The sequence below is a fragment of the Citrus sinensis genome, chromosome 6 (genome assembly GCF_022201045.2).
Source record: "Citrus sinensis cultivar Valencia sweet orange chromosome 6, DVS_A1.0, whole genome shotgun sequence".
Lineage (NCBI taxonomy): Eukaryota > Viridiplantae > Streptophyta > Magnoliopsida > Sapindales > Rutaceae > Citrus > Citrus sinensis.
In genome coordinates, this window is record NC_068561.1 from 12256313 (window position 1) to 12273959 (window position 17647).

At 38.7% G+C, this 17647-nt stretch overlaps 1 protein-coding gene and 1 non-coding gene across 2 annotated transcripts; both read left to right on the forward strand.

The window, feature by feature from the left end:
• Positions 1–7751: 7751 nt before the first annotated feature.
• On the forward strand, positions 7752–7824 carry TRNAK-UUU (transfer RNA lysine (anticodon UUU)). Its single transcript has one exon. It is a non-coding gene; the product is annotated as a tRNA-Lys (tRNA).
• Positions 7825–16209: 8385 nt separating this feature from the next.
• Positions 16210–17425, forward strand: LOC102612878 (polyubiquitin 3). Its single transcript, XM_025099614.2, has one exon. It carries the CDS (start codon positions 16334–16336, stop codon positions 17252–17254), a length of 921 nt encoding a protein of 306 aa, XP_024955382.2. The 5' UTR covers positions 16210–16333; the 3' UTR covers positions 17255–17425.
• Positions 17426–17647: the final 222 nt, after the last annotated feature.

A 17647-nucleotide genomic window follows, 5' to 3' on the forward strand; every position in this document is an offset into this window, starting at 1 on the left:
TTTTAAAATAATTACTGTTAGTTATGTTATAGAAATAATTAGTTGTAAAGAGAATTAATTAAATGTTTGGTAAAATTCAATTCTATAAATAATTGTATGTGTTTAGTAAATCTTATTGTTAAACTACTATAAGAATATAAATGACTGAATTAAAACATAATATTGAATCAAATTTATTTACACATTTATAAACATGTGTATAAAATATTTTTTGCTCTATATATATAACAATTGATAACTAAAATAAGTACTTTATATTATTAATTTTTTTATCCCAATATAATTGGTATTAAAAATAATCTCTTTATATTTAATGATTTTATTTCCTAATTAATAAGGATAACTTTAAATTTTTATACTATATAAAAACTAATTTTGAAAAGCTACTCTTTCTCTACTTTTAAAATCTGTTATAATATAAGGTACTTTTGCCAAAAATGTTTTCTGAAAAAATTTACCAACTACTAAAATTAACTTTTATCTTTTCAAAATTACCTTCGAATCTCCCAAAAGCAATCCCAAAAGAGCCTTTAGGTCTTATTTAGGATTGAGGTGCTGTAACGTTTAAGTTAAAAGTATTATGAAAAAAAGTTATAACTATGAAACAAAAATTAATAATATATTGTAAATATAAATTTTAAATAATAATTTTGACAAACGATTAGTAATGTTCACTTAAATCTTTTAAACTTTTACCTAGAAATTAGTGCTTTTATTTTATTTACCAAATAAATTCCTAACCTAACATAAATTTCTTCACTATAAATTATAATTCAATGCCGTAATATTATGAATTAAATATTTTAAATATTTCTAAAGGGCAATAAATCAATCTTAGTTACACAATAGAAAATAAGGGTAGTTTGGTAAAGAAAAATATTTATGAGAAAATGACCAAATATTAAAATTAAGATGGCCACCAGGCACAACATGTGTCTGTACAATATGACACGATAGGAGCATATTTTGGTAAGAGATGTGGCACAACATGACACACATGCGATCTAAGCTAGGTCGAGAGGTTTAGGCATACGAGTCTTAAAAGCACGGCACAAACAGAGAGACCATAGCACAACACATGAAAACCTCACAATAAGTACGTTTTAACTAATGGGCTAGTAGGTGATCCGCGGGCCAAAATATACAAAAATAAAATTTATTAATAACAAATAAAAGTAAATTTAAGATTTTATTATTTTACAAATAACTTGAAATTGAATATTTTAATATATTTTTATTAGGTTAGATTTTTAAAATTCATTTAAGTGCTTAGTTTAAAAGAAAATTGTAATTGTTTTATTTTTATAATTTATCTAATGAATAAGGGTTAATAAACAAAACTATAAATATCATGATTTTATAAATCTAAATTTTTATGACTTTAATATTTCATTTAAAAAACAATATTTCATTTAACAGTCACAATTTAGCTGAGCTTCGTGCGAGACTGTAAATCTAGCCATTACATTTATTTACTTTTTATATTGTTTTAATTTTTTTTACCTATTGGATGAGTAATCAAATCAGATCATTTTTTTTGTTAAATAATCAAAGGAACTTATGTTTTGGTAGGTGCCAAGTATAAATGCATCTTTGCATGCAATGAATGATGCAAGTGCAAATTGTGTAGTAAAATGAAATCAATTTCCATTTTTTTTAGTTAGACTGCTGGCACCTCTTCATTGATCTTTTAAAATTTCTATTCTATTACAATCACATTTAAAAACAAATATAAATAGAATTAACTCAATCTATATTTTTCCTTTCGCTTTTCAATTTTTTTTCTCTTTTTTCTATAACCTTGTCAATTTCTTTCACTTGCACAAGTGTGACTTTTTTCCCCTCAAAATTCCAAATACAATCTGCTAAACTGATAGGTTGACGTCCTCTGCCTACCATCTTTGTCTTCAATCATGAACTCGCACCATTTTAAACTAATATTAACCATTGCTCTCTTACTCCATGTGATCTTCACTTTGGTATTTGCTTCGCTTATATATTTCAAATTAGAATTGTTTCCAAATCTGCAACCAATGAGTTATTAACCCAAAATGAATATATTATTATTACATGTAGCAGAGTACAACATCTTCCGTCACCAAAACATCCAACTAATAATTACCAAGTAATTACATGTAGCAGAGTATTACATCTTCCATTACCAAAGACTCTAATTAATTACTTGATAAAACCATAAGCCCTCATAATTCTAGGATTCACAACACTGATTCCATCGACTACAAGATTTTGGAGACTATACGTATAAGCAAGGGAGCTAGGCCTTTCAATTTTTGCACAAGCACTTGACGTGGCTTAATTAATAAAAAACTGAGATTAGAAAGAAAAGGGAGGTATTAAGAGAATTTTGAAGGGTGATAATAGTTTTAACTCTTCTCTTTTTTTTTTTTTTTGTGGTCCCCGAAAATTGATAATTGTGTGCAATTATGCACTTTGTACTTTGCACTAGGGATGACAAAATTCAAATATGGATGTAAATGCATTTGCATTAAAATTTCTGCATTCAGATCCGCATTCAAATACGTAAAGAAAAAAATGCAAATCCATATGTAGATAATCTGTGTAGATTCTAGACAATAATTTTGAATACTTAGATCCATATATTATTAATTAAAATTAAAAAAATTAACAAATTTACTAATCTAAAAAAACATATTAATTATTTATTTTCATTTTTTGATTTATTCTGCTATTTTTAATTGCCATTCTCATGATCTTTTTCTTCTTCTTCTATGAACAACAACATCAATAGTTGAATTGCTGCTATTATTACTTTGATTCTTTGATCCATATATTATTAATTAAAATTAAAAAAATTAACAAATTTACTAATCTTAAAAAACATATTAATTATTTATTTTCATTATGCTATTTTTAATTGCCATTTTCATGATCTTTTTCTTCTTCTTCTATGAACAACATCATCAATAGTTTAATTACTGCTATCATTACTTTGATTCTTTTAACCCTAATTTCAATTTTCATTTCATCATCATCATGACTCGTGCATCTTTAAGAGAAATCTCTCTTCTTTATATTTCTTCCACTCCTAATATATATACCGAAATTGCATTGTACATCCAGAATAGTCCTAAGAAGACATGATCCCAAGCGGATACTTGACATGTCCCCCCTCTTCCAGGACCATCACAAGGGAAACGAAACCCAAGATTTGCTTTATCCGGTATCAAACGCGAGCTACGAGCAAAGAGAACTCCTTTCAGGAGTATCAATACCGTCACATGAATCGTAAATGCATGAATGTGATGTACCAAAAAATCCGCGGTTCCTAATGGAATAGGTAACAAAGCAACTTTTCCGCCCACTGCCACTAAATCAACACCCCCCCAAGTCAAACTGGTGCTTGCTGTTGCACCAGGGGCCGTTCCGCCGGGTGCTAAGGCGTGGGTGTTTTGTATCCATTGAGCAAAGACAGGTTGTAATTGTATCGCGGTATCTGAAAACATATCTTGTGGACGCCCTAAAGCACTCATGGTATCATTATGAATATACAAACCAAAACTGTGAAATCCTAGAAATATACATACCCAGTTGAGATGTGATATGATTGCATCGCGATGCCGAAGGACACGATCTAAGAGATCGTTGTATCGAGTAGTTGGATCATAGTCTCTTACCATAAAAATGGCTGCATGCGCAGCAGCGCCAACAATGAGAAATCCACCAATCCACATGTGGTGTGTGAACAATGACAGTTGTGTACCATAGTCAGTAGCTAGATATGGATAAGGGGGCATGGAATACATATGATGAGCTACAATAATGGTTAAAGATCCTAACATAGCTAGGTTAAGCGATAATTGAGCATGCCATGATGTTGTTAGGATCTCATATAGTCCTTTATGGCCTTGACCTGTAAATGGACCTTTATGCGACTCATCATAGCAAACAATAGGCCAAGAAGAGGTTAAATAGCGGTTGCCGGAGGCGTGAATCAATTGATAATTGGTAGTTTGTATTGATCAGTAAATGCCACATTTAGTCAAGTAAAGCTGTGATTCTCTTCCGGAAGTGGAAAGCGCTGATGAAACAAGTCGGTTACACTCAATGAGTTGGGATTGGCCCGTGGCCTTTGTAATGGTTGGGACTACAAAATCCACATTCACTTTCAATTGAATATGAAATAATAAATGGGTTCGGACCTACTAATGTGGTTGACCCTAGAGCTGATGAAGTGATTCGAACGCTTTTCATCGGCATGTACCCGAACTATTTCATTCTCGCGATTTCTTTTTTTGAAAATCAACTGGTCGCGACTTGCGTGAGTCATTCGAGAACTAAAGAAAACCCTTGAATTTGAAAAGGGCTAGGGCTGCGAAAGCAGAAAGTTGAATAGGAACTAAGATCGCTACGTCTGCGGCTTCCTTCCTTATAACCGATGCAGCTGACTGATCTACCACTCAAGCAAAGCCCCTTTTTCCGTTATCCGTTATAAGTAAAGGAGGTTAAGTTGCTATGGCAAGTAAGAGTCACCCGAGCCAAAGATGAGAACTTCACAACGAAAGTGACCGGGGTCGTCCCAGATTGAGAAGTAGTGGTCCGTCACTATCGTAAGGTAGACGAGGGACAATTCTTATAGAACCCGGGGTTCTTTCTCCTTTGTTTAATGATTCAATACAATAGAAGGTTTATTATCCTTTCTTAGCATTCGTTGCCGCCCTCCCTTAACTTGACTTTGCCAACATTCCTATATCTGCTTAACAATCTAACCTATTACACTTCTTACCTTTAGGTAATAGAAGGGCAGGCAAAAGAAAAGAAAAGAAAAAGAGGCTCAAGAGTTGATGGTAAGTGTGAGAAAGCTCATGGCTGAATAATCGTGATTGCTCTAGATTGACTTTCTTTTCTCCTGCTCAGGTTCCTTCTCAGAAAGGTATTTTAAGGCCTCCCGCTTCTTCCTCATAAATCTCAGATAACGATTCAGCCGTTCGGTAAGTTGATGTACAATCTTGGCTCTTCTCTTCTTTTCGTATGGCTAGACTGCGGTAAGCATGTCTTCTATTCTTTTTTGCAGGATTTCCATCATGATGATTTTCTATAAAAGGACTCCTCCCTGGCCAGGTAAGCCCGGTACTTGGTGGATCAAGAGCCGGTGAATGCAACTCAGTTACATATCATAATTCCACGTCTGAGGCTTCGCTCATGAATTTCTTATACTGGCACTCTCTTTGTCCAGTAGATTCTGTAGGCGAACCTGCTTCAAAATGAGTTCGTCGTGGTACTGGTTCGTCATCCCTTCTGGCAATAGATCTGAATGTATAGAGCAGTGGCCCAGGGAAAGAGCTTCAACTCCAAGGACTCCCCGCGGTACTTCGACCTTGCTTTAGGTTAGTTATCGTATAAAATGACAGAGAACGCCATGCTTTCTTTCATCAAAGTCACGGTAAGGTTTGAACCCCGACTTTCCTTTCTCTTTGTGCAGACTAATACCAAGCTTGGGGCCTATCATCAGTTCCATGGAGATGCTGTACACTTCTTTGTGAGAGGTGGGCAAATGACTGGGCCTACTTATTGAGGCCTCTTCTCCTCAGCTGTAGATGTTCACAATTACTACCACCTAAGAAAGGTTGCTTCTGTCAGCCTTTATGTGCAACAGTCCACTAATAGCGGAGGAGAGGGTTACCGTAAATACAAGACTCTTCCAGTTCTTACGTAAGATTTTCTTACCAATCAAGTAGTACAACAACTGTATCTTATCCTATAGCCCGGCGCGGCGGGTCGCCTTTTGAATTCAATAGATAGAAGAAACTATTAGATAAATAAGGAGTAGGTGAGTGAGTGAGTCCTCAGTCACTTGAGCGATTTCGATCACCTAGCATGCCTTTTATTTGGTAAGTAACATCGTCGAAGCGTATCGTCAGATTTGACTACGAATGAAGGAACTCGAAGTGAGACGGCATGGTCTTGTGCAAGGTAATGATAGTTGGCCCTTTATAATCTTCTATCTGGTAGACTTGGTAAAAGCGCCCTAACTTGACTTATTCCAGAATTAGAGTTCGACCGCAGCTGCCCCCTTTTTGTGGGGGATCAAGTTCCTTGCCAACTATCGACCCCGATCTCTTTTTCTTTTTATTTGTTTTGGGTATTACCAAACCTAGCTTAGCCTTCGTAAATCACACTAAAGCGGAGCACCCAACTAAAGCCCCCTTAAGGGAAGGGTTAGGTTAGTCAATCCGGCCCGAGACGCGTTCGTTGACAAAACAAAACCGCCGTAGGAATGGAGACCTTTCAATAGAGCGGAGGCGAACTGATCAACGAGAAAGAGGCCCTACTCACTACAAATGAATACACCACAAGATCGAACTGCACTTATGCCTCTCCCGCATCAAGTTGACCGCCCCCTCCCTAAGTAGTGATTCTATCAATCATGTACGTAGGTGGGGCCCTCCATTCTGATTGGTATATCATGAAAAAAGAAAGCCATTTGCACCAGGCGCACTGCGCTTTCCCTTGCCCAGATCTTCGCCTTTCTAAGTCAAGTAATCGTGACCCGCCGAAGACTGGAGCCTCGTAACATGTTGACGAAGACCTCCGAACTGAGGGTTCGATCAGTAGAGGGGACGACTTTGCCTCCCCGGAAGAAGAATAGCCCCGCTCTCTCTCTAGCCGACTGCTCCCGTTGATCATATAACTGGGAGGGAACGTGTCACATTAGAGGTGAACGATCAGAGATCTAATCACCACGATGAGGCTGGTCCCTCTTTTAGTAGACTCAGCTATGAATATGAATGAAGAAATGAATACCGAGCTCTTTCTTTCACTACTAATGCCAAGAAGTTTCTTAATGCTGATACTTTTTATTTCGTCGAGCCTCGAGCTTGTGGTCCTTCTTTGAGTGTGGGTTCAATCGGATGAATCCGTCAAGTTAAGGTCAACATACGTAGCAGCAAGGATGATGCATCGCCTATTTATTTATCGTTCTCGCTCGGGAGCCAAAACGAACACGCCTGCTACCTACTGTACTGGACCTTCGACCAGGCATTCTACCCTTGTCGAATCGGAACCAACCACCACTGCATTGCGCTCGAACAGTTGAGCGGCCAGCAACTTCCGTACACAGATATAGATTCATTCTTCGTAACTGGTCCAACCTCACAACCCTTCGCGGGTTGGTCAGAAGTCAGTCTTGTTTGGAAAGACGGAATTAGACAAAGAAAAGAGAGTGCTCGACCGGAACAACGGCCAACAAGTAATTACATAGATAACTGCTCCTCCCTTTCTCCCTCTTTAAGGTAAGGCTTTAAGGCGAACCGTATGGCGGCTGGAAAGAAAGACGACCTCACCTTCTCGTAGATGGTGTCAGTGAGAGCAACTTTAGTATTCCCCGTTGACCTTCTTTTGTAGATAGAATCTTCAATGAGTGGAAACAAGCAACCTTACTAATAAAGGTGCTTGTTGACTAAGGCCGGCTTTCGAGCCCAAGCCCCTTGTATAGTATAGTCTAGGTTGGGTGCTTGAGCGCATCTTTCTCATATCGATCAAGGCTTTCCTTGAGTTTTCAATAAGGGGCGCGTTAGCTAGGCCGTTTTCTTGCAGGAGTGCTAACGCGCGCCCTTACGTTTTCTTCGCTTGCTCTGCAGTACGAGCACAGAGCCGCGCTCCTTTAATATGATGAGAAGAAGAGGGAATATGGAATATTCTCGACCAAAGGGAGAGGGAATCTTTTTTTTTCTTTTCCGCACCAATCCTTATTTACTACTACATCTTTTTTGGGGTGTATAGCTCAGTTGGTAGAGCATTGGGCTTTTAACCTAATGGTCGCGGGTTCAAGTCCTGCTATACCCAAAACCTACCTTACACTATACTATTTGTAAGGATGCGTAGTAGCGTTCAAAGATCACTCTTTGGCCTGACCAATGCTCCTGCCACTTTCTGTAATTTGATGAATTTTGTTTTTCGCTCTACATTGACCCCTTCCCTTTTCTTGTTGTTTACCTCGATGATATCGTGGTATACAGCCGGACCCTTGAAGAGCATGTTCCACATTTAAGATTAGTCCTGGCCGTGAGCATGAATTGTATTTGAAGCAAAGCAGGAAAAATGCAGCTTCGCTCAGACAGAGATTAAGTTTTTATTGTATTAGGGGTTGCTAGAAAAAAAAGTCAAGGCTATTCTTGAGTGGCCTATGCCCACTAAGGTCACTGAATTAAGATCTTTCTTGGGTTTGGCAAACTATTATCAGCTTTTTATTGGTTATTCAAAGAAAGTAGTAGTGTTAACAGACTTTTTGAATGAAGAAAGACTAGAAACAGAAAAGGTTTTGGTCTCCTGATTGTCAAATGGCGATTGACAAACTAAAGAGAGTCGAGCCAACCAGGCTTCAGTTACAAGATTATTCTCGTGGTACACTTTGATGCCTCAGATTGAGCCGGGTACTTGTTCAAGGAGGGCATCCGGTAGCATTCGAAAGCCGAAAGCTAAGCAAAACAGAGAAGAAAAAAGTATACCCGTTCAAGAGAAAGAAAAGAGATGACAGCAGTAGTTCATAGCCTCAGGATATGGCGCCTTTTAACTGTGCAGGAGAAGAATGCTGTCTTTAGAGTGTTAGACAACAAACTATCTTAAGAGGGCTCTGTATGTGGTAGACAAATGGGTTAATGATCACCAAATGGATGAGGTTCAACTGCATATTCTGAATCTCTCCTTCTCCAGACACTGCTTCAGTCTATAAGTATAGTTTTATTCTTCTCGGCCCTCAGGACGACAATTCCACAAAGAATCTTGTAGAAGTTGCCATTGACTTGACCAGGAGCACGCTTGTAGAAATCTAACATCGTCCTCACGAAAGGATGAAACGGCAACCTAAGACCAGACTGAAATTGACCAAAAGCAAGACTTATCTAACCCATATCGCAGGGGTTCACCTAGAGAGTTCCCCCATTCGACATGAATGCAAGGTGGAATGCTATAAAGTAAAATACTTGAGTCCCTCTTTGGGCTCTTTGGACTCAGCCTCAACGAAAATCCTCTTCATCTAGAGCGGGGATCCAAACCTGAGCCCCCTGCTCATGCCCCTGAATACTTAATAGTAGATCTACGACACCTGCCGCAAACCCATCTCTTATTAGCGAAAGCTACCTACCTGGTTTTACTGCTAGTATGGCATGGTGCTTTTTTTGTGTCTTTCTCTATATTCGCTGAACAATTCCAATACCTCACCACATCAATTTGAGCAGCTCGACTTTCTTCGCAGCTTTCGAGCTCCTTTATTATATTAGTAAGATAGGGCGAGAGAGGAAGGAATTAAACTAAGATTCGAAGACAGAAAACGAGAGTAAAGGTCATTTTTCTCGTTAACTGGCCTTTGTTGCACTTACTTCATCCTTCTGTTACTCTTACTGAAGTTTGGTTATCGCCCGCTTATTCCCTTGCGTTATGGGTCTGATTTTAATGAACTACTCGGGACCATTGCTCGCCTGATAGCTTTTGCTGCTCAACTCAATACCACCGTTTCTAGTACCTTACCACCCCTATATATAAAGCTACTCTACCTGTTGTTCACTACTCATTGCCTTCTTTCTTGTAGACTGGTAAAATGAACGAGAGCCTGTGGCTTTTCAACTTTCTCGGCATGATCTTGCAAATTTTGGAGCCTACCTTTGAGCCTCTGAATTAATTCAATAAAAAGAGGTAAAATCCCCTACCCTAGTTGGGCTGTCTTCGAGCAAGCTCTTAGCTTTCATCGTGAGTGAAAGAGGAATTGAGGCTGATCCAGCTAAGGTGAAAACCATTGTGAATCTATGTCGTCACCTCGTAACCTCAAAGAGTTGCGTAGTCTGCCGGGCCGAGCCGGCTCCAGCCTTTGATCTCAAAAGCTAGAACTCGATGTCAATCCTTTTCCCGTCAAGACGCGAACTTAGTTTGGAGGCCACAGCACAATATGGAATATTACCTCTTCTTCTTGTATATCTCTGTCTCTCCGAACGGGGTAACCCCTTCAACCATTTGGTGGTGGGCCTGAACAAATTGTTTAGTCTTGATCCCATGCCTGCCTTTGATCAGCGGCCCCTAATCGTGATTTCTCATCTGATGATGACGCTGTTTGGCCCATTATTGGCCTCCGCTTTGGCGAATTCGACCCTGTGGGTCATAAGCTGTCTACAGTGCGCCCACCGCCGCTCATGACAAGCGAGCAGCAGACTAGGTTTCATTATTATAGAGGACTTCTTTTGTGCTACCACGCCTCTCTTGACCTCTGCTTGCATCTCAGTCTGCACTTTCTAAGCCTGACAGCAGAGCGGGCTTATGTGATCTTTGGTGATAACGTTGTTTGTGTCATCGGGACCCATATTAAGTAGCTGAGCAGTCCTCCCTTTTAGATTTAGACTATCTGCCCTTTTTGCGTTCACTTCTTGTCCTTGCCGGGAGGCGGGACGGATTAGGATGGAGACCAATATGTCGGGGTTTTGCAATGGCAGAGATTAGGAACTTCTTTCTAGCCATAGGTAGGAAACTTATTCATTCATATCCTGGCGCGGAGAAGCATCCTATTTATTTTAATAAACGGGTTCGCGGATTCAATCTCCTCGTCAGTTGAGTGCTTTCGCGACTCGACCTCTCCAACCTTCCCAGGGTACATTGTGGAAATTGCTTGCTCAGACACAGTCTTCTCTAACGAAACGATTCCTTTTACCAGTTCTCCAGGCCCCTGTGATGCACCATATGACCCGTGCATTCGCCGGGGGGACTTGGCAATGGTGAAGAAATGAAGAAGGTCTACCACTTTCGGCAGCCAGAGTAATGAAATCCTTCCTCAACTACGTCGACCCTCAATCTCACTGGGTATATTGGAATGTTTACCTACAGGGGAATCTCAATGTCCTGAAGTCATCGGTACAAGGATTGAGGACTTTGTAGCTCATTAAGGTCAAATAAATGACCTGAGAGACGAGGTTTTGAACCAATCAACCTTACTAAAAAAGGGGCAACAATGAAGGAGTGCAGGGGAAATCCCAACCGACATCGACACCTCAGGCTCTGGGGGAAAAAACAGAAAGGCAGGACCGAGAAAAACAAGGCTCGACGAAGTTGAGCTATACAACTTGTTTTTACATTTTACATAACATAATATACACTTATCCTTCTGTATTGGTACATAATTTTTACCTTTCTGTTTTTGAAAAACGAAATTGTAAATCTGATGGAGAAGTGTCAAGGCATTTACAAGAGGGCATTCACCCGATCGTACACTCCCAACTGAATATATGTTGTATATGGAACTCCCAGTACTAAAGAAGACCTCAGTATTGGCCTCACCTAATAGCCCACTGAAGCGACCTCACTGGAGACTCTGACGAACAAGACTCTATTCTTTTTTTTTTGTTTCGACCGGACAAGTGTTCAATCTTAAGGGAGGCATCGATATTACTGGAAATCAATAATTATAATATGGATCTGGGATATTCTAATTTATCAACCTCAGATCTTTCTTATCGACCTTGGACTCAGAATCGACACTTTTAAACCATGCCTATTGACGCCACTGAGGCCTTCAAAACTATGTGTGTTCCTGGTCCTCACATTCGTTCTCTAAGTGCGAAGCAGGGGGTTGAACTTCTATTCCTACTATCCCGGGGAACAATAATCCGCCAATAATCATATCTATTCATATTCTTCCCTTGATGATTCATATTCGGATTTATGCACTTCTACTGTAAGTGGCCCAACTAAATGCACTAATCCACCTCAGCTCTACACGCTTCGGCACAGTCTCGCTCCCTAAAGGATGGAATGCCCTCACTATGCTCCCCAGAGTAATCTTACTAAAGAAAGAATATGTCCTTTTGTATGTAGTTCGTTTCCGTCCATGTTCCCGGAATCACATTCATTCTATTCTTTGACAGAGAGTGAAGTGGAAAAACCCTATCGAATTGACTCACAGCCTCTCGCCTCTTGCAAGCTCGCTCAACGCTGCCATTACTACGCTCCTCGTCGTTCTTGAACTCAGCGATATAACAGCGCTCGTGTTTCCTATCAAGAATCGTCTAAACCCTCATCGCCTGCACATTCTTATTGATCGCCAGACTGTTCTTTGAGTGGTACGCTCTGGGAGGCGCTTCGTTATCCCGTTATGATAAATTCCCCAAATCCATGGGTGTCATAAACAGGAAGTGACGATTCATACTCCGAACACCTGGCTGGCCCTGCACTATCACCAGTAAGAGGCAGGGCATGCCTCGGGCTACTTATCTTAGAGTAAGTGAGGCTCTTTTCTGCTTCTGAAACAGAGGTTTTCCTAGCCTGGTTTGCTGAGCACAAAGAAATGGTTCTTCTATGTCTTGGTGGATCATGTGTGCCATGAAGCACCAGGACCGGTTGAGTCATATAGTGAGTGTATATATATATATATATATTAAATTCATCTTTAAGGCGGAGGAAGAGGAAGGATGATATGGTCCCAGTTAAGGCGTTAATAATAATTGTTTTGTTCAGGGTAAGAACAACCACACAAGTTGAATTTGAATAATACTGAATACCTTTATTCATGAGTACTGGAGCTTATTTGTAGTAAAAGAAATACAGCAAAACAACTCAACTAAACAATTGAGATTGTAGGCTAAGATAACAACCTTGACTCAACAACTAGCTAAATATCCTAACTAGATGAGTAACAGAATGAAAATAAATCAATAACAATTCTCCACCAAATCAACAACAGTCTCATAAAGATTACTCCAGACTTCTCCTTCAGCCACTTGCATGTTGTATGCATAATTCCATGCACTGTTTGGTATGCTTTACGTGTAACCTTCATACCTAGTGCTTGGCTTTAGTACCCTTGACGACCTTCATATCTTATCAAAGGAAAAGGCAAAGAAGAAGTAGAAGAAAAAAAATGAGGAAGATGAAGAGAAAAAATTACAGCTAGACAGTAGTGGGGAATGAGATGTACGAGCAGCAATTGCATGTGGAGTGAAATATGGAAGCAGAGATGACTTGGGGAGTGGGATGTGCAAGAAAAAGAATAAGAAGCTAACAATAGTGGGGAGTAAGATGTACGAGCAAAGACAACGTAGGAAGTAGGTTTGTCAATTTAGCCCGACCCTATTTTTGGCCCGATTGACCCAACCCGAATTTTTTAGGTTAGGGTCAGGTTAAGGTCTAAATTTTAAGACCCGAACAAATTTTGGGTTAGGCTCGGGTTTAAAGCCGACCCGACCCTATTAAAAAAAATGAATTGTGTTTTTATGAGTTTTTATTTGTATAAGACATTTTTTTTTAATGTTGGGTTGTAGAACTAAATTGTGTATTTTTATTTGTATAAGACATGAGTTTTTTATTTTTTATTTTTATATTGGGTTGTTAAATTGAATTGTGTATGAATAAAATGGTTGTGGAATTACATTGTGTGTTTTTAATTTAATTGCATTGTGTGTTTTTCATGTTGGATTTTGGAATTGATTTGTGTGTAGGGTTGAAATGGTTGTGGAAAGTGGAATTGAATTGTGTTTGAAATGGTTGAGGAATTGCCGAATTGATTGAAATGGTGGTGGTAAATGGGAGAGTTAACTATTTCGGTAGGGTCGAGTTGGGCCCGACCCGATGTTGACTCGATTCGAGTCGGGCCCGGCCCGGCCCTAACTAAATAGTGTTCGGGTTTTTTTAGGGTTGGGTTTCAAATTTTTTTTTATTGGGTCGGGTAGGGCTTGGCCAAGCCCGAGCCCGACCCGACATTTTGCCATTCTTAGTAGGAAGTAAGTGGGGAGTGAGATGGGCGAGGCGTGGGGAGTAAAGAAAAGGAAGCTAGACAGGGGGTTGGAATCTAGCAATAACACCAAATGGCGACGGATGGTGCAAGAGATGCGATTATCAACTAATTTAGTGATTTGGGGGTTAGGGTTTTGGATCTGGAGCAAAGGGATTTTGGTTTTTAGGACTAGGTTAGAAACTTTAGATGTTAGGATTTGGATTTATAATTTAACTATTCATTTTCTTATTTTTTAAATTTTTATCTCTAAAAAAATTATGCGCAAATGAATATTCAACTTTTCAAGTGTATTTGCATCCTTATTCGCATCTGAATCCGCACAAATATTCATTTTTGGCATCTAAATCCGCACCTTTTACTAATACGAAGGCAGATTTTTCAAATCTGAATCTTCCAAATCATTAAAGATAGCAGGCTGGATTCAAAATTTTTTTTTGCCATCCCTACTTTACACAATTCTATTCTATTCTATTTATTTATTTCTTTCTTTCAATTTTTGATTTTCTAAACAATTTACTATTGTGTTCTTATCTACCTCAAGTTCAATTTTAATAATTTAATAAATTTGTCCTACCTACCTCTGGGCCTCAGATACCTACCTTGACTTACCAAACCAACTTTTGTACTTTTTGTAGTATAGTTACTACTAATATGTATTATATATGGGAGCTACTACCTTACGTTTAACGTAAGGTGACTCAATTGTGAGAGAGACTGTATGTTACATTAAACATAAGGTAGCTAAATCCATTATACACACACACCAATATACCATGACACTAACAACAATAATTGAACTGGTAAGTTGTGAATTTCAGTAGAACACTAAAGTTATTATTTGTCTATTTTTCAAAATTTTTCTATATTCTAAAATATCATGGATTCTCAAGAACACAACATGGATGTAGAAGAAGCTCAACACCCTCGAGAACACGGCATCAATGTAGTAGAACATTAATAAAACAATAATAATGCAAGGCTAAATCATTCAAGTAGACATTTGCGTCATCTAAATGAACTTTTTTAATAATTTATAACAATAAGAGACAAAACGAGAGACTATGGCCTTGATCGTCCTTCCAAACGAATGACCTTCAAATGTGCAGTTCACCTTGGCAGATCAGGTTTATGTTGACACATATAAGCTTGTTTGACATGCCACAGACACATAATTAGCCATATTCATTTACTGTAGTTGTGATTAATAATCAATATTTCGTAATTGTAATTTGTCGTAATTGATATTTCATGGTTGTAAGTTGTGACTTATTATAATTGGTATTCAAGGGTTGTAATTTTAATTTTAATTAATTATTCCCATGATCCATGCCTCTATGAATTAAATTTATTTATCGTACTATTGTGAAATTACATAATTTAATTTTGTACTTGTGTGCTAATGTAATGTTAATGTTATGTGTTAATGTTTTATGGACATAGTTTATGATACTATGACCCTTATCTCTATGTGAGTCCAAGTTAACAACCAAATGTTAACCCTTAAAATAATTACACATTATTATTATCATTATTATTATGTATTATCTAAGCATTCTATACCTTAGGCTCTAAGCTAATTAAGCTAACTAGCTAGTAAGTAGTAAGTAATTTAGTATGATACGTTTAGGCTCCATTTGGTTAGATTTTTCAATAGAGCTTATTTAAATAGAGCCTTATTAGTAGAGTTTTTATAAGTAAAGTTGTTATCAAAAGAATTTTAGTTATTTGGTTGTTAATGAGAGTTTTTATTAAAAAAATTACTTTGATGTACAATTTTTTTTTAAAGTTATGTTAATAAAGAAATGAATTAAGATTGCTTAATAAATAAAAGATAGTTTAGATATTTTAACATTTTAAAAAAACTTTTCAACTTTTACTCTCAAAAACTCAAAATTTAATCTTTTTAATAAAGACAAAATAACTTAAAGTTCAAAAGCTCTACTAAAAACAACCACATAACAACAAAAAAATATGAAAAAAAAATTATGAAATTAAATAAGTACTTATACCTTTTTAATAAATTATATCAAATATACACTTTTAGATATTTACATTCTCTTACAATTATATTAATTTATTATTATTGACCTGAGACTTGAGTGTTAAGAGTATTAAAACCGAAGGCCCCGTGGGCTTCGGGAAAAGAGCACCAACAACTAAGGTGTGTCTGCTTAGAAAACTTCAATTACCATACTTCTTCATAGACTCAGCCCACAGCACGGCTAGACATAGTACATGTGAATTCGGGCCGTGTAGTTTAAACCAAAAATTTCAACCACGCCCGTTGAACATCACCAGTCAAAACTGACTGCTGACTTATAACGGGGGTTACAAGAAAGAGCCCAGGGAAGTCCAGAATCTAACGGAAGGTACAAGGAAGAGAATAGGCAATTACGTTGCGTGTCCAAATATCTCGCCGACTCAGATTGACCCGTTTATTCGTCCAAACAGGATTTCCCCTTTTCCTTAATTGAGTCGGCTTCCTCTTCTATTTAAAGCGCTCCTCTCTCACCTGTTTCACCCAATCGGGTTATTCGATATTCTCAACAAATCTCTCCAATTCTCTCGCTAAGAAACTTTTAAAAGATGCAGATCTTCGTGAAAACCCTAACCGGCAAGACCATTACTCTCGAAGTCGAGAGCTCCGACACCATCGACAACGTCAAGGCCAAGATCCAAGACAAGGAAGGAATCCCTCCGGACCAGCAGCGTCTGATCTTCGCCGGAAAACAGCTCGAAGACGGCCGCACCTTGGCCGATTACAATATCCAAAAGGAATCGACGCTTCATCTGGTGCTTCGTCTCCGTGGAGGCATGCAGATCTTCGTGAAAACCCTAACCGGCAAGACCATTACTCTCGAAGTTGAGAGCTCCGACACGATCGACAACGTCAAGGCCAAGATCCAGGACAAGGAAGGGATTCCGCCGGACCAGCAGAGGCTGATCTTCGCCGGAAAGCAACTCGAGGACGGCCGCACCTTGGCCGATTACAATATCCAGAAGGAATCAACTCTTCACCTCGTGCTTCGTCTCCGTGGGGGCATGCAGATATTCGTCAAAACCCTAACGGGAAAGACGATTACCCTCGAAGTCGAGAGCTCCGACACGATCGACAACGTCAAGGCCAAGATCCAGGACAAGGAAGGGATTCCGCCGGACCAGCAGCGTTTGATCTTCGCTGGCAAGCAGCTGGAGGATGGAAGGACGCTCGCGGATTACAACATTCAGAAGGAATCAACTCTTCATCTGGTTTTGCGTCTGAGGGGTGGCATGCAGATTTTTGTTAAGACATTGACCGGGAAGACGATTACCCTGGAGGTAGAGAGTTCTGATACCATTGACAATGTCAAAGCCAAGATTCAGGACAAGGAAGGGATCCCACCTGATCAGCAGAGGCTCATCTTCGCTGGGAAGCAGCTTGAGGACGGGCGTACTCTGGCTGATTACAACATTCAGAAGGAGTCCACCCTCCATCTCGTCCTCCGTCTCCGAGGTGGTGGTTTCTGAGGGGGATTCACTGCGCCCCGTGTCAATGTCTTTTCTGTTCAAGATGGTCCTTATGTTGTCTTTGTCTTCTTGAAGAAGACTAGTTATAATTGATAATATGGTCTTTTGTTTTTATATGTTGTTGTTTGTTGAACGAGTTATGCTTTTGAATAAAAAACTCTAGTTTAAATATATTACTATAATGTTGGTTTTGATTTGTGTGATAATTGATTTTTCGGTTTGCAATGCAGTTCTACTTTGCAATGAAAAAGATGAGATTCCCTTATTAATCCCCCCCACTTGCTCTGTTCTGCCTTGTAATTAGTGCAGAATTCAGCAATTGAACTTCGTGGTTATTTCTCTTTATATTTTTATTTCATCAAATGCATAGTTTGTTGTTACTTTCTTTGCTTT

Bases quoted from the DNA above. Each gene is read 5' to 3' on its own strand.
- LOC102612878 (XM_025099614.2), top strand. From the start codon at position 16,334: ATGCAGATCTTCGTGAAAACCCTAACCGGCAAGACCATTACTCTCGAA.